Genomic DNA, 18958 nt, shown 5'->3' with positions numbered 1-18958 from the left:
TTTATTGAATTTATTATTAATATTATATTACTATATTAGTCGGCCAAACACCAGTGACCTATACTTATAATCCTAGCTACTCAGGAGGCTGAAATTGGAGGCTTCATGGTCAGGGAAATCCATGACAATCTTAGCTCCAATTCACCACCAAAAATCCAGAAGTGGGGCTGTAGCTCAACGTGTAGAGTTATAACCTGGAGCTAGAAGGCTCAGGGACAGTAGTACTCAGGCCTTGAAGTTGAGCCCCAGACTGGCACACTAAAAAAAGGTAGTAATTTATTTTGACTAATATAATTTATCTTCTAACACAAGACTAATGTTATATTGTAATAAGTTGTATAGATGAATTGCCATTTATCAAGTGCCTTCAAACTACACACTAACTACCACTAGAAGGTCTTACTTTATAAAACTAAGACGTATAAATCATACCAAAGTTATCCTTAAAGAGAGAGGCATAGCTAAAGGAATTTAACAAAACTATATTCTATAGTATGCAAACTTATACTAATTCCTAATTCCAGGACAAATTAACTAAAATTAATAACCTTTAAAAACAAGAAAGCATGGAGGTAAGTTCAGAAAGATTACTGACTGGAAGCTTAAGGCTCTCAAGTGAAATCATTAGGAAAACAGTAACATACTGACTAAAATGCCTCAGTAGAGCTACAAAAGCAATCCACAAATCTTCAGCATGCATGCAAATGCCAGATGAAGTAAAAGCTACAATAACAAATTGTATGTCAACTATAGCATGCATGCTCTACTATCCCTACTATCACAAGGCTCAGCCAGTAGGCATTTACATTCCAGTGCCTTATCAGGGTTGAAAGAAAAGCTACAGTGCGACTGGGATATTCTAGCCTGACTGTGTCCTCCATCAAGAACTGATTTCCATCTTGCTAGACATCTAGTTACCATGGGAATAGTGACACAGTTTGCTTCAAAAGATGGAAGTTGCCAAAGGCAGTGCTTGATGTCAGAACACATAAAATTCAGGGAGACACTGTGAAATTGTGTTCATTAAGGGCAAAAAATCACAATTGAACATCTAATAACTGGGAAAAAGCAGGGTGTAAAGGTAAAACTCCTGTAGAAATGAAAGCATTTGAAAGGAGCCATGCATATGAGAGGCTCAGGAAAAGCTCATGCTTAGGTCTATAGAAGACACATACCCAGAAAAACCTTGTATTCACAGGAGCTGACAAGGAAAGGAGAATCAATCCAGAAATGAGGTGATGAGGGGATGAATTATTCTAATGTCCATTTTTAAGTTAATAATACATAAAAAGTGAAATAAATTCCATTAAGAGGAAATAAAATCTACTCTAAGAATTTCAAGAGTCCAGGCTTCAAACAACAACTCTAAAACCACCACCTAACACACTTAAGAGATACATAAAGAACTAAAAGAAAAATAATAGGTAAATGCTATATGAACAAAACTAGGAATGTTGAATGAGGAAAAGAATATTTTTTAAATGCCAAAGAAATAAAATACAACAGGATAAAAAATACAACAGCATAATTGAAAATTTACAAAAGTTTCAGCAGCAAAGCAAAATTTTTAAAAAGTTACCTATAAAGATAGCATATTTGAATATTTGCATCTGAATAGGAAAAATCATATTAAGTGAAAGTAGCATGATTGATATCAATCTCACAAATGAATACTTTAAAGAATGACTCAGCAGAAAGAGGGATATGAGGCAGAGATTAAAAAATTAGAAGCTGGAAAATTTCCAAAGGAGAAAATATCTAGATCTATAAATACCTTGATATAAAAATGAACTCCAATAGATAAACCTTTAGAAATACATATTGAACTGTATTATTACCAAAGTCAGAAAAGTAGAAATCATGAAAGTAGAAAAAAAATTCATTCTGGACAAGTTCATCAACAGAACTTTGGGCAGAAATTTGTGGACCAGAAGGCAGTAACAACCACTGAAAAAAAACAGTAACTTCCAGCCAAAGAGTTTCCATCTGGAAAATACTGTAATTAAAAAACAAGTGATAAATAAAGACATTAAAGGATGAACAAAATTTGAGTTAATTCATTAGCACTATGTAAGTCCTGTAAAAATGCTAAAGGCAATTTCTTTCAGTTAAAAATTAAAACATATTAGACTGTAGTTTGAAACTAGCCGGTAATGTAAAGTTAACTAGAAAAGGTAATATGAACAAATCAAACTATGTGTCCTTAATTTTTGTACCCTAACTATGTTTTATTCTAAAGTGATTTAAAAACAAAACCAAATTTTTATAAATGTATTTTAATACTTAATAACTAAAAATATAATTTGTTTCATTTACAAAGTAAAAAATTGCTCTTACTAAAGAAAGCAGCTAATCACTAAAGGCAACAAGTGAGAAGTTAAGGAATAAAGGCTACAGAAAATACAGAAAACAAAATGACAGTAGTAAGATTACTCCTATCAGTAATTAAGTATAACTACATTGAGTTCTGCCACAAATATGTAAGTCATCCTGAGAGATAAAAGAAGAAAAGAAAGAAAAAGAACTATACTTTGTCACATTACATATAAGAGAAATAAGAACATAGTTTAAAAATGAAACAACAACAATATATTCACATAAGTTATGGTCAAAATGAGCAGAACTCAGTATCAAAACATCAAACAAAGCCACATATAAATGAAAAAGTTTAATAGACAAAATGATGGGCATCATATGGCATGAGGGCTAACGATTATATATATATATGAACATATATTATATATATATCATTCGATCTCTTAAACATATGAAACAAATCTTACTAAAATTGGAAGCTGAAGTAAACCTCCATAAAACTAAATAAGAAAAGTATATAAGAAATCTAAATACCACACTCTTAATAATCAGACATAGTACTAAAGGAAAATAGAATGAGAGTATTTCAAACTATTTGCTGGGCAATACTTGTTTTGGACTTGATCCTAAATATACTGGCAACAAAAATTGAAAACTGGGACATCAAAATATAATGAATGCTTTTATACAGCAAAGAAATAATTGCAAACTATACATCTGACAAGGGGGTAATACCCAGAATATATAAGGAACTTATGAATAAAAACAAAAGACACAAAAATAATTATATTGAGAAGTAGGTCTATTGAATATGATAGCACACACCTGTAATCCCAGCATTTCAGGAGCAGAGTTAAGAGGACTGAGGCTGTGAAGTGACCCTTGGCTATAAAGTGACATTATGGCTCCAAATCAATTTTTTAAAAAGGCTGAATATTTGACTAGATATTTCTTAAAAGAAGACACACAAATTGCTACAGTTAGGTGAAAAAAACACTCAACATGATGATTCATTTGGAAAAAGATGAAAACCACAAGAGGCAACTTTGCTTCAGTGAAAGCGGCTGTTTTCAACATATGTTTTCAGATGGTAAACCCTACCATGACATGAAGGAAGAGAGCTCCTACATGCTGTTGATGGTAATGTAAATTACTACAACTTTTAGGGAGAGCAGAATGGAAGTTTCTTAAAATCATAAAGAAGCTAGAATATGACCCAGCAATGGCACTCTAGGTTATTTACCCAAAGGACATTAAGTCCTTGTGTTGAACTGGTAGTTCTTGTTCGTTGTAGTAATATTCATAACACACAAGGCATGGATTAACCTCAATGCCTAACAGTAGATTAAAGTATTCACTGTGTACAATAGAAAATCATTTAGCCTCAAAACAGCATGAAACCTTATTATTCATGGCACTACAGGTGAATCCATAGAGCATTATATTCAGCAAAATAAGTCAAGCATAGAGAGACAAATATTGAAGGATTGTAAAATGTTGGTTGTGTAACAGGTGAAAGCAGAAAATGGTAATCAGACTGGAGAATAGGGAAAAAGAGGGAGATCAATCCACTGGTAAAATGCTATTAATAAAAAAATTATTTTATTCTAGGGTTCTCAGAGTGATAAAAACAACAGAAACACATAGTGCATTTTAAAATGGAGGAGAGAGTGATACAAATAATGGAAAGATTAATTATCTTGACTAGATCATTATCCAATGTATGTGCTGGTCATAAAATCACATTGTACCTCATAAGTATGTCCAGATATTATGTGCTAACAAAAAGCTAAGATAAAATTTGAAGAGTAGATTTTGAAAGTGTACACTTTAAAGAAATGATACAAAATAGATTAAGTTATGGACAAGCTAATTACTGATTAGATGTACACATATACCTGTGTATACATTAATTGAAAAATGATCTTCCTTGAAATATAATGGAGATAAAAACATGTATAGAATTGTAACAATAAAATGTACCCCAATTATAACTAATATCAGTCAATAAAACTGAATAAGAAAAAATCAGTAAATTAAAAGAATAACATAATTTTTTAAATGATTTCTCTTTCTTGATGGGACTCTGGCTGATGCTTTCCATTATGGTTATTTGGGGTGTATTAGAGCCACGGGAGTGATTTTGTGAAACACATACCATTCATTCTCTAACAAGTACCTAAGGTCAAAAACATGGTGTCAATTAGGCTTGCTTCCTTCTTCATCCCCTTTTCAAGGCCCTATAAAACATCCAGTGGAAGTTTCCTCCCCATGGGAGTCTAGATGCTTTTATTAATGTAAGCATCAAAAATGCCATAAGTACTCTTTAATCTTTAATCACTTTTTTCCTTTCCTTTTTTTAAAATTTATTTACTTATATATTTATTTGGTGCTGGAATTGCAGATTGAAATCAAGGCCTCAGGAGCCCTGGGCTTGTGGGTTTTGCTAAAGGCTGGTGCTCTACCACTTGAGCCAGAGCTCCACTTTCAGATTTCTTCTGGTTAATTGTAGAAAGGACTCTCATGGCTTTTTTTATTTTTTGCCTGAGCTGGCCTCAAACTGTGATCCTTAGATCACTCAAAGCTTCCTGAGTAGCTGTCTGACTTTAAGTTTTCAGTTGAGAGTTTTTCTCTTTAATCCACAGATCTATTCTGCTGTTAATTTTGTTTGTTCTTATAAATTATGATTGTATATTTGTTGTGTATTAAATTCTAAGTGTACTGTATCATTTTCCCTTGAGAACCATATTTTTGCAAACAGCACAATGAGATATCCTGTACAATCAGAAATACTGAGGTATTTTAGGTACTAACTGCTTTTATATTTTACATAAGCATGTTCATATGTTTTACATAGGCACATCTCTGTGTATAAAATGCATTGATAGTCTGTTCATGCATACAATATTCTCTTTTATAAGGTGTTCAATCCATTAAAACAAATTCATATTAAGCACAACCATTTTAGTCATTTTCCTAAGCTTCCTGTTGTTCAAACTGTGACTGACATCCACTCTTGCCTCACTGGGTAAGGTTATGTAATTAAAATGCAAATTTTAACATAGATCATTGCTCCTTGAATAGTTAAAAATAACATCAAATACTATTTCATGTCAATTTGTTACAATATACTTTGAGATTTGAAAAATTAATTCTTCTACTACATATCTGATTTCATTGGGGTGATGAAATAAAAATTAACAAAGCAAGAAAATCTCTATTTGATGAGAGAACATTAGCTCTTGGTTTGTAGGAATTGGAGAGGACACAGTTTGCTTCTGGAGAACAGTCACCTGACAATCCAGAAATAACTTATCTGTTACAAGTGACACTTTTCTATATGCATAAACACCTTTGTGTTCTTCAAAATACAATGAACAGTTAAAATTTAATTAAAACTATGAATTATAATGTCTCAGACTTATATATCCCATCTATCTTTCTCATTTCTATGTAATCTTATGTGACATGTACTTACTTGTTACATTTCAAGTTATTAAATATTTTTGTATGTTTAAATTTATTCATTATTATTATAAAGATGATGTGCAGAGGGGTTACAGTTAAATTAAGTCAAATACAGTACATTTCTTTTCCTTCTCAACCATAAGTTGTTGTTATTTTGTGTGTTTGTTTGTTTGTTTTGGGCTTGAACTCTGGGCCTGGGGGTTGTCCCTAAGCTCTTCAGCTCAAGGAATGCCACTTCCCCCAACCGTAAGTTTTATAGTTAATTTTCACCATAGTGTCTAGTGAGTACCACTGCTACATTTGTTCGCTCATTGTCTCTACAGATAAACGAACAATACAGATAAATACTGATAAATGAACAAACATGACAAAAAGAAAGGAAGAAAAAAACACATTAATAAAGAAAACACTCTTTTTTCCACTTCCTTGGATTCCATGAATATTATTTTACATGACTAGATAAGAACTTCTAAGCAGACATACAGTAAAAATAAATCAACTCATTTCTAAAATAAAGAATAAAAGTTTGGTCTACACTTTACCAAATCCAGGCTTATTTTAGGGGGCCATTCTGGACTAACAATCACAGACATATCACCCTAAAATTAAAACAAACTATCTACACATAAGCATTGGAAAACAATAACGACAATCATTTCATGATCTGTGGTTGTTTTATTTTAGAACTTTTTTTTTTTACAGGTATAAGCCTATTGGAGCAGGATGATGTTACTATATTGATGAACTGGTCATAAGGCTACAGGACACACATGGAGTCTTTAGTTTTTTTTTTACTATGTGTGCTTTACTAGCAATATTCTTTTAAAAAGGAAACTTGTAGCCAGGTCTATAATCCTAGGTACTCAGGAGACTGAGATCTGAGAATCACAATTTGAAACCATCCCAGGCAGGAAAGTCTATAAGACTCGTAGACACAATTAATTACTAAAAAGGCAGAAGTGAAGCTATAACAGGTGGTAAAGGACTAACTTAGAGCAAACTGTCTCAGGGACACCACTCAGAACCTCTGTTCAAGCACCAGAATCAGCACTAAACAAAACAAAGAAAACAAACAAACAAACAAAACAGGAAACTTATTCTAACACATGTATACTTCATATTGTAATTATTATTATTATTTTGCCAGTCCTGGGGCTTGGACTCAGAGCCTAAGTCCTGTCCCTGGCTTCTTTTTGTTCAAGGCTAGCGTTCTACCTCTTGAGCCACAGTGCCACTTCTGGACTTTGCTGTTGATGTGGTGCTGAGGAACCAAAACCAGGGCTTTTTGCTTGCTAGGCAAGCACTATGCCACTGAGCCACATTTCCAATCCCATATTGTAATTCATACAAAACTTCCCTAAAAAATTGACACCCTCATCTCTGGAGATTAAAGCATATGAGAGCTGATATTTTGATAAACATGTTTTTCAAACACAGGAACATTCTTTAATTAATGATATCTGTATATAGAAACATATCTACACTCAATATCAACCCATTGAAGCACTCTACAATTAGCTAAAATGAATCTTTCTAAATCTTATTTTTCCTTCCCTGCTTGACTAAAATGAAATGATTTAATTCATATTATTTATTTTGTATTTACAAGTTTGTTTAAACTGTTCTCTACAGGAAAATATTATTGACTCTACATGAGATCAAATAATACATCATTTCATTTATTTGCAATAGAGATCTTTTTATTCGCAAAAGCAGGTGAAACTTCCAAATTACACTAAGAATTCTGAACTCTGAAGCTGGAGAGTCATTGATACATTCATCATACATACACAAATATATTATGTAAAATATAGTATACATATACTATATGATAATATACATGTGTATATTATATATGCATAATACCTATATAATGTATATTGTATAATGAATATAATGTGTACATTATAGTATAATGCATATAATATATTATAAGATACATGTAGATACCTATTATATTATTATTTTTATTGTATGTATATATCATTGTTAATTGTAAAGGTGATGTGCCAAGGGGCTACAGTTACATAAGCCAGGTAATGAGTACATTTCTATTTGGACAATATCACCCCTTCCTTCACTCTCTCCCAATTTTTCCCTCCCTTCCCCATCTACAAGTTGTATAATTCATTGTCAACACAGTGTTTATTGAATATTGCTGCTGCATTTGTTTACTTTTTGTCCCACTCTTTCTTTGCCCTCCTCTTAACCTTCCAAAGACAGATAAACTAACAAACAAGATAAAAGATAAGTTGAAAAATATTACTTTATATGATTTTATGCAAATAGCTGTTGAGCCTTTGTGATCCTCTCCTCAGAATATCCGCATTTCATGTCAATATGTGAATGTCCAGAGACTTGCATAATTGATCATATCCCAGCATACTTTTGTTCATTTATCATCCACTGCACTGCTTGTGCATTTACAGGCACATTCCAGTTACCACAAATGAGAGAAACCATGCCACCTATGTTTCTTTGGGGCTATTTTGCCTAACATGTTTTTTCAAGTCTTTCCATTTCCTTAGGAATAGCACAATCTCATTCTTTCTAATGGAAGCATAGGACTCCATTGTGTATATATACCACATTTCCTTGATCCATTTATCCACTCAGGGGTATCTGGGTTGATTCCATTTTTGGCTATGATAACCAATGCTACAAATGAACACAATTTTGTTGTTATCTTTAGTAAGGCCTTCCTTGCAGTCTACTGGCTAAACACCCACGAGTGGAATTGCTGGGTCACAGAGAAACTCTATGTTTAATCTTTTGAGGACCCTCCATACTTCTTTATGGAATGGCTGAACAAGTTTATATTCTCACCAACAGTGTAATAGAGTTCCCTTTTGGCCTCATCTCTGCCATGATTTATTACTGTTAGTTTTCTTGATAATGGTTATTCAAACTGGGGTGCGGTATAATTTCAATGTTGTTTTAATTTGCACTTTATTAATTGGTTTGTTGTTTCTTTGAGGGTTTATTTTGGGGAGTTTAATATTTTGAGCTGTAAGTATATTTTTGATATGAAGCCCTTTTTCTGATGCATAGCTAGTAAAAAAAAATCTTCCATCCTGTGGGCTTTCTATTTATCCTATTAGCTATGTCCTTGGCCTTGCAGAAACTCTTCAGTTTGATGCAGTCTCATTAATCTAGTCTTTCTTAGATTTGTTGCTATTCTAGCTCTTTACTTGGGAAATTTCAACACATGCCTAGGAGCCCTAGTGTGTCTCCTACGCTTGCCTGTAACGTTTCTGTGGTGTCTTTCCTTATATTAAGGTCTTTGATTCATTTAGAATTGATTCTGGTGTAGGGTGATATATAAAGATCAAGCTTCAGTTTTCTGCTTGTGGATAGCCAATTTTACTAGCTCCATTTGTTGCTGATATATTTCTCTTATCTCCCCTTGACCCAGACTTTCATACATGCTCCCTGTACAGAAGTCATGTGTTTGAATTGCATATTGAGACTTGCTATAGATTTGAATTTTTATCACCGAGTTGTAATTTTCCAGTTTGATTTTGTTATTTTTCTCACTATTAAGTGGGACCTAGTTTTGTTATAGTACTGAGGCTTGAACTCATGCCTGTCTGACTCTCCCTTAGCTTTGTTGCCCTAGGACTGTGCTGTTCCATTTGTGTGACACCAGAAATTCCTGCTACTTGTTGATTAACTGGAGATGAGTCTCATAAAGTTTTCTGCCTAGATTGGCTTCTTACCTCAGTCCTCTAGACCTCATTCTCCTGAATAACTGTGATTACAGGTTTGAGTAATCAGTGAATGCCTTGAAGACCAGTCCTGCATTGTTGCTTATAGTCCAATATTGCTAACTTAGGAATTTTGCCTGGTGTTTTCTTCCTGTTTCATTATACTGCTTGTTGCTTTAACCTCCCTAAGGAAGATGTCCTTTGCCTAACACTCTGCTTGCCTTTCAGAACATCATCTGTCTTGAGATAACCACATCTCCAAGCCCAGCTGCTACTCAGATAAAACCTATACTTTAGATGCAAGACACTAAGCAGGCACCTAGAGTTAATTTCTGGAACCTCATTGGTTTATGATTTGAGAAATTTACACTCTTCTATCTAATGGAAGGCAATAATAAATCTTATTTATATTCAAGTTGGTGTGGACCATAAATCAGAATTACATAAGGAAGCATATTAGGCAGGGCAAGTTCAGTGTCTGAACAAAGGACAAGTGATAATCATGATTTTAACTTGACTTTTGGCACACCAGTCTCCCATCTGCTTTTTTTTTTTTTTTTGTCAATCCTGGGGCTTGAACTCAGGGCCTGAACACTGTCCCTGGCTTCTTTTTGCTCAAGGCTAGCATTCTACCACTTGAGCCACAGTGCCACTTTTCTACATATGTGGTGCTGAGGAATTGAACCCAGGGCTTCATGTATATGAGGCAAGCACTTTACCACTACACCATATTCCCAGCCCCCTTCCATCTGCTTTCTATTACCATCAGCATTTCATTCAGAACTGAAGATGGGTCATTATTCCCTAATGTGCAGTTCAATACATCACAGACAAAATGGAAAACAAGAGAACTGCTGAATTCTATCTCTCATTAGTTGCCTTTTAAAAAAGAAAACCAGAGAATTAGAATAAACCTTATATTTAGTAACACAGAGGAGAGTGTATGAATGAGAATGCTATTCAATTTTTACTAAATTTAGACATGTTTGAACTAAATTTTTCTGTATTAAGAATATATAAAAGATTAGCCTTCAAAAGTTCTTTTAGCTGTTATCATGGCAATGAGTAGTCTCTAGAACACTTAAGAGTCACACAGTAGTAGAAAAATACAATATTCAACATTTAAATAGCTACTTTTATTGTCAACTCAGTTTGATAATTTAAATGGTTCAAAAGGTGATGTGAAGTGTCTGCTACTTAATATATAGTACATATCAAATAGTGTGACTCAAAATTGATTTCCCCTTTCCTTTCCCCATGTGGGACTTAAATCCAGAGCCACATTAGGCTTTTTTGATGGTTGATTGGAGATAAGAGTCTCACAAACTTTTCTGCCTAGGCTAGCGTTGACCACTGTTCTTCAGATCTTAACCTCCTGAGTAACTGAGATGGTAGAGGTTTACCACCAGAACCTGGTGAGATGTAATTGGTTTTATGTGTCTCCCATGAAAACATCTCTCCATACATATAGACACAACAAACAGAGACACTTATCAGTTACATACAGCTACAAATGCCTCAGTTACGATACAAAGATGACCCCATGAGAGATGATTCTTATTTTTCCAACTATTTTCTGTGTCTGTACTTACTCCATTGCCTCCTGTTGCAGTCACTATGTGTAGACCACACGGTAAGTGGGAGGGTTGATGGTGAATGTTTGTATACAATGATAAAAGATGAGGAAAGTCTTTTTACAGAAGTGTACATATCCAGCTAGACTACTTCATTCATTAAATTACATTTTGTTTATTTTCTTTTGTTTTTTCATTTTTATAGTCTTTCGGTATTTTTACAAGAAATTCTTATTCAATACGTCAATTTATACATACAGTGACTTTTGATCAATGTCACCCCTTACATCTTTCTCCTTTTGGTTGCTTTTTGTGACAAGTCCAACTGTGTAGCCTGGACTAGCATCAAAGATGCACTTCTCTTGAGTTATGTAATTGCGGGCATGTACCACTGTTCTCAGCTGTATTCACTAGATGATTCTTTTCACATTATTGGAGACAAATAACAAATAATTGTTGGAAATGCTAATTAGTTAGAGAAAAATCAAAGAATATGAATTGGGATACAATTTTAGGTGGTATGTTATGACATTTAATTCTATAACAATAAAAACCCACTAGGGTCATATTAATTTATTTGATTTATTTGTTTATTTACTTTATTATCTCTCAGTAGTTGTAGAAAGGAGTTTCAATTCAACCACCAAATAGTGTGTGTGTGTGTGTGTGTGTGTGTGTGTGCGCGCGCGTGCGTGCTGTCACTGGGGCTTTAACTCCAGGCTCTGGTGTTCTTTACTTTAGCCACACATCTATTTCTAGTCTTTTGATGATTAATTGTACATAGGAATCTCACACAGTTGTCTGTCTAGTCTGGCTTCAAACTGGCATCCTTAGACATCAGCCTTCTGAATAACTCAAATTAAAACTGAGAGCCAGGCAACCACCAAATTACTACTTAGGGAATTTTACAGCAGCCACACACTAGTCCCCTTTCCACTTACATCTTCAGTTCTATATACTGTCTCCACAGTGATTTCACATTATATTCTATTTCAAATAGTACCTTAATTTTAATATCCTCAAATGATTGGATTAATTGTCTAATGATCTCTTATCTATCAAGATCATGAGTGATACAAAAAACAAACACTAACAACATATAACAAGTTTAAAGGCTAATATTTAACTGTTGATATGAACATCTGAAGGCAGAATATAAATGAAAGAATATTGTCTTTCAAAATGTGTAAGAACTCAAGCAATTTACAGTCTCAATGTTCCCACTACCAGCTTCGCTTCCACTCTTGGGTGAAAAGAATTACTTTGTCTATTGGCATTTGCAAACACAGGAAAAATTGTAGTATGCCATGAGGAAAGTACAAGGTAAAACTGCATATAAAATTTAATGAGAGGCAATTAAACTTGATTTGAGACCAAAAGAAATCATAGTTTCATACAAGGTAGGTTATACTTCTAAGATCGTATAGAAAAGCAAATCATTCCAAACCCAAAAGAGGGAAGAAAATCATAAATATCACAGTGAAAACCAATGAAATAAATAAATAAAGGAAAAGCAATAGAGAAATATACAAAGGAAAAGCAATATAGAGAAAGGAAAATTCAAAACCAATACACTGGTCAATGTGCTACTTAGGAAGCTCTGATCTGAGGATTGTACTTCAAAGCCAGTCCAGTCAGAAATGTCTGTATTACTTTTATTTTAAATTAACCACCAAAAAAAAATACTAGTCTTAGAGCTGCAGCTCAAGTGGGAGAGTGCTACTCTTGAGCAAAAATGCTCACAGACAATAAACACTTGATCATGAGTTAAAGTCTCAGGACTGACACAAAAGAAAAAAATACTCTGAAAAAAATTAAGGAACATTGTGGTCTGTAGACTGATGCATTATTTAAAAAGACAGTGCCATATTGTGAAAGCAAGAGTGTGTAAAGAATAGTATGTGTAAATGTATGTTGATAGCTTAGTTAAGAAAAATGAAATGTGAGAAATCCTAGGAAGACATCACTGACAATACCTACTCAGAAAGAAATAAATACCTGAACTGAAAGGATATACACTTTAATTGAGAATCTGTATATACATAAAGTAAATCACAATTCTGGACTGTTTTACTGAAAGAGTTTTACCAAGTAACAAAACAATAACACCAATGCTTCATAAACTCCTACTAGAAATCCAGAAAGGGAGATTGTTCCAAATTCAATCTAATATCCAAACACATAAATTCACTTATTTAAAAAATAAGTAACACTTTCACCTATGTATGTGTAAATTTTGAGAAAAGTTAAATAAGCTAGAAGCTAACTTGAAGGGAATATTAGTGGAAATGCAGCAAATTATATTTACTGTGGTTTCAAAATAAGAGAAACATAACATTATCTCTCCTAAACAGAGAAGAAAAAAATTGTCAGCAATGTTTTTCTGAAACCATTGAAATAGAACTCAGTACTACAACAACAACAACAACTACTACTATTAATAATAATACCAAGAGATAATCTGTGATGTGTATCTGCAAAGTAAAAAACGTGGCTTAACATTTGAAAGCAATTAGCATTATGGACAGAAATTGGTAAAACCCTTCAGAAAACATTGAGTTTTGTGATGGGTGCCAGTGGCTCACACGTGTAATTCTAGCTTTGTGGGAGGCTGACATCTGATGATTGGGATTCAAATCTAGCCTAGATAGGAAAGTCCATGAGACTCTTATCTTTAATTAACCAGATACAGAGCTGTGGCCCAAAGAGTAGCACTCTAGCCTGGGTACAAGAGCTAGGGAACAGTGCCCAGTTCTAAAGTTCAAACCTTAGCGTGGACACACAAAAATAAAATAAAAGAAAATATTTAACATACCTATCTATATTATCTAATTATTTCCCTACATAATTTTATCCCAAGGATTCACAGTATCGTCAATAGAAAGACTTGGGCGTAAGTGATTATGGTAATTTTGTTTGTATGCCCCCATATTTAAAATAGAACAAATGGATAGGAGTGTCAATATGCACATAGCAATACAGCAATCTATGAGCAACTCCTCAACAGGGAGAGGAAATGAAGTACAGATGCACACAGTCACAAGGGCAAACCTAAAATAGTTCCATCTAGTGAGAGTACCCAGAAAAATGTCAGACATACTGTACGGCCCTATTATATAAAATTCTGAAAAATTGAACTGTTTGTAGTGACAGAAAGCAGTCTGAGGAGGACAATAAAGAAGGGTAAGGTCCTCTGGGTGCCACTGGCTCATGGCTATATGTCTAGCTACTCAGGAGGCTGAGATCTGGAGGATCATTGTAGGAAGCCTGCAGGGTAGAAAAGTGTGCTATTACCCTGTGTCCAAAGAAACTGGCAAAAGGTGGGGCTGGAGGCATGTTTGCTATTGTTTTTTAAAATTGTATTGCAAAGGTGACTACAGAGAGATTACAGTTACATAAATAAGGTAATGAGTACATTTGTTGTTGAACAGTGTTACCCCTTTCTTGTTTGCTCTCATGTTCCCCCCAACTCTCCTAACCCCCCAAGTTATAATGTTCATTTCCAACATACTGTCATATGAGTATTGTTGTTGCATTTAGGTGTTTTCTTGTTTCTGTTTTTGTTTTAATGTACTGTGTGAAGTTATTTCCTTTTTTGCTTCATTTTTTCCCTTTTGTTTACCCCCTATTCTCAGGGTTTTTTTATTTTGGTACCCTGTGTTTTGTATATATGCTTATCTGATTTGGGGAAGGGAAGGGGAACAACAAAATGGTGAGACAAAGGATGTCTCCTATTGCTAGAAGATAAGAACTTCCTGTAGATTTGAATTTCAGCATGTGTGTGTGTATGTGTGTGTGTGTGTGTGTGTGTGTGTGAGAGAGAGAGAGAGAGAGAGAGAGAGAGAGAGAGAGAAAGAGATTAGGTTTGAACTCAGGGCCTGGGTACTTTCCAGGCCCTTAAGCATTTTTGCTTAAGGTTGTCACTAGGCAACTTGAGCCACAGTTCCACTTCTAGCCTTTTGGTAGTTAATTGGAAATTAGAGTCTCACAGATGTTCATACCAGGCTGGTTTGAAAAATGATCATCAGATCTCAGCCTCCTGAGCAGCTAGAATTACAAGCATGAGCCACCAGTGTCTAGCTTGGAATTTAGCTTTTAAGTCTTTGGTTAACCTAATACATATTCCCTCACCATGGTATCTCACTTCTTCTATATTAATGCCCTTAACTTTATATATACCGTGTCATGTTTATTCACATATGCTTAGTGTGAATAAGCACATATAAATATGCAGTTAATATACAATGTAAAAAATTTATAAGAATATAGGATATAGGTAAGAATATATAACCAACATATAATAATAAAGGTAGATTTCTTTTTCTGAAAAGCTGATTATGATCATTTTGCTAGATATTAATTGATTTAATGACTTTAAATTTAATGACTTTAAATAAAGTAATGACTTTAAATTTAGAGATCATTACTCCCCTTTCCTCTGATGCCACTCCAGAAGTGGACTTTTATAGTTTCCTTTAAATTATTTTCTGTTTTCTCCAACACATCCAGAGAGAAGTCACATTTTACTTGTGTGTCTTCCAAACTGGTATCTAAAATTTTTTTAATGTGTGGGTCTAGGCCTTGAACTCAGGGCCTAGGCACTGTCCCTGGGCATTTGTCCTCAAGGCTACTGCTTTACCACTTGAGGCACAACTCCACCACTTGAGGCACAACTCCGCTTCTGGATTTTAAGTGATTAACTGGAGATAAGAGACTCATAGACCTTTCCTACCTTAACCAAGTGAGATCCTGGCACCATAAGTAACTAGGATAACAGGAGTGAGGCTCCAGTGCCCATCTAGATTCATTCTTAAATCAAAGAAATGCTCATCATTTTCATTTTATTCAAGAATTTCAAAACCCATACATTTCTATGTTTATATATCTGACTGTAAATGAGCTGTCCCTGCAGATACCTATTACAACTCCCTTCCCCCCACCACTCCCCGAACTGATACTTCTTTTATTTGGATAAGGACTCCTTAATGGAATTTTCCCTGTAGGTCTATGAAATCATTAAAGTGGAGTTCTTAGATGTTATCTGTTACACACTTGAACTAGAATCATCTGGGATAAAATGAGAGGCTTCATCATAGAGTAGTGACCTGAGAACCTATGCCACTGAAAACAAGGCTGTCCGAACAACTGCAGAAGGTATAGAATGTGGTCTATCTTCTCAATCTCTGCATCTACACAAAACATTAATTAGCACCAAGGATGAAGCCTTCATGTTAGGAAAGGTGCCCAGGGATGAAAAGATGCATTTTAACACATTTATTTCTCCAAGGTTGAGCTTTCTCATGAGCATTGCAGTTCCATGTGGCTTTGTGGGTTAGCATAAGTTAGAAATATGATTAATGACACAGTTTGTACACAACATATTTCTGTATTACAAAGAACACGTGGTAAAACTTAGAAATACTAACAATATTATGTCATGTGTTAATTTAAGTGTATTTGCAAATTAGTAAACTTTTCAATATAATTGCCATTAAACAACTGTTGAAGATAATGAATTATAAATTTAATTTTAAAAGTAATTTGGCAAATTTGAGGACATTTAGAGTTTTAAAATATTGAACTTGAGGGGCTGGGGATATGGCCTAGTGGCAAGAGAGCTTGCCTCGTATACATGAGGCCCTGGGTTCGATTCCCCAGCACCACATATACAGAAAATGGCCAGAAGTGGCGCTGTGGCTCAAGTGGCAGAGTGCTAGCCTTGAACAAAAGGAAGCCAGGGACAGTGCTCAGGCCCTGAGTCCAAGGCCCAGGACTGGCCAAAAAAAAAAAAAATTGAACTTGAATCCAGGCCGCTGGTAGCTCATGCCTGTAAACCTAGCTACTCAGGAGGGTGAGACATAAAGGTTAGTTCAAAGCCAACCCAAGCAGGAAAGTCCATGAAACTCTTATCTCCAATTAACCACCAGAAAACCAGAAGGAGCACTGTGGTTCAAGTGGTAGAGCTGTAGAGCTCAAAGACAGTACCCAATCCCAGAGTTCAAGCCTTATCATTGACAAAATAAAATGTAAAAAAAAAGAGAGAGAGAGAACTTGATTCGTAATTTACATATCATTCATACCTACCTTATTTCATGTGATCTTTCAGATTCACAATTATCTACTGACATAAGATGAATCTCTTATAGAGAGCTTCCCAGGTATCATCACAGATTTAGATTTTGCTCAATTGTTGCAAATCCAAGCTGATGTTAAACATAAATCTGATCCATTGTGATTTGCTTTCATTTTATACACTAATGTAGACTCCTTAGAAATACTGTCAGCAAATTGTGAAAAAAAAATTTCTTGATCTTTGAGGTCAATTTACAGTGTGCCTTCCCAAAGTAAGGATATGCTAAAGCTGTCTGACTAAAATGGTACTCCCAAATCCTCAACACTGAACACAACAGACTCTTGGTGTGTGCTGGTCTATGGTTCCAAGGAGATACCATTGAGGAAAACCCAAACTTGCTCAGCATAAACATAATTGATGCTGTAATGTGAATGCTCAATTAGTCGTTCCAATAATGATGCTCTCAACTTCTGCTAAAAACTTGTCATCTTTCAGTAAATATCAAATTTTCACTTTATAACTTCAATCAAGAAAACCACTCTCACTATCCTTTGGGGGCACAGACTACTTTTGAGAGGACAGCTTTTCAAAAAATGAATGGCAGAGAAACACTCAGAATATCACTCAAGGACTGAGAAACAAGTGACAATGATAAGAAGCTAAGAGTTCCTCAATTGGGCTGTGTAATGGACATACGGAAATCTCTTAATTTTTAAATTTCCTTTCTTGTTTTGTAACTGTATATGACCCAAAACATAAGTAGATGTAATTAGATGGGTTTACTATACAAACAAATATAATTATCTTAATGTCATCAGAGATGAATATTTATTAGATGTCATCAAATGAATCTATGAATTATCATTTTCTGTTGAAGATAACAAATATTAATAATTATTTCTTGATAAAAATCAAACAGCATTGAAATCACATTCAGTTAAAGATACTACTGAAGAAATATATGATTCAGATGGTAAGTATTATTTGTTCTTACCTGCTGGTTTACAGGAAAGTTTCTGTTGATTTTCTTAATCTGCAGTGATAAAGAAGTGAGAATAATAAGGCTCACATAAAGTCCCAGATTCTTATGAAATCTATTTAATGAGTTAACACACAGAAAAATACTACTTTAACCTAGTTACATCATTCATTGCACAACACAAACCAATTTTAATTATCCCTCATAATTATACTAAATGTTATATGTAAACATTTGGAAAAAACTTTCCATATTCTTGTTTTCATTTTATGAGTGATCAAAAGCCAGTATTTCCATTAAATTTAAGTGATTATCAGCCTGCACATAGAGTAACTTGATGATATTTTTACTTTGAAATCTTATGATTTCAAAGGCTCAAGATTTTACCAGATTCAAGAGAACAGAGTAAATGAAATAATGAAACACTAAACTAACAGAAGATACATTTTGAAACACTTTCACCTAGGATACCAAATACAGTATAACATTTACTTTAAAACAATTTAATGAATAACATTTCACAAAAATTTATAATAAAGCTTAGGAGGAGCCATCTTCTTGCTGTTCACCATGGAAACAAATAAAATGAAAATACATACCATGTTTAGACAAATGGCCTTATATAAGAGTGTCTATTGAACAGTGTTCTTGCTGACTAAAATTAATCATTATATTTCATTGAGTTTCTAGAGAAACTTAAAAATGCTAGCCCCATATGATATAAATTTACATCAGACTATACACAGTCTATTTTCAATGGTAAATTGTTTCATTGTTGTTCTGTGTGTGTGTGTGCACGTGTGTATGTGTGCAAAGAAGGCATGAGTTTAGGGTTTTGTAC

General features: G+C 34.2%; 1 protein-coding gene across 1 annotated transcript in view; it reads right to left on the bottom strand.

Moving 5' to 3' along the window:
- Nucleotides 1–18958, bottom strand: part of Sntg1 (syntrophin gamma 1) — a 739717-nt gene that overhangs the window by 165937 nt on the left and 554822 nt on the right. The window contains exon 12 of the mRNA XM_048358693.1: nt 18133–18171. Coding sequence (XP_048214650.1) covers nt 18133–18171 — 39 coding nt within the window. The remainder of the gene's footprint in view (nt 1–18132; nt 18172–18958) is intronic.

The sequence above is a fragment of the Perognathus longimembris genome, chromosome 12 (assembly GCF_023159225.1).
Source record: "Perognathus longimembris pacificus isolate PPM17 chromosome 12, ASM2315922v1, whole genome shotgun sequence".
Classification (NCBI taxonomy): domain Eukaryota; kingdom Metazoa; phylum Chordata; class Mammalia; order Rodentia; family Heteromyidae; genus Perognathus; species Perognathus longimembris.
Note: the sequence above shows the minus strand (reverse complement) of the source record. Positions and strands in the feature narration are given on the sequence as shown.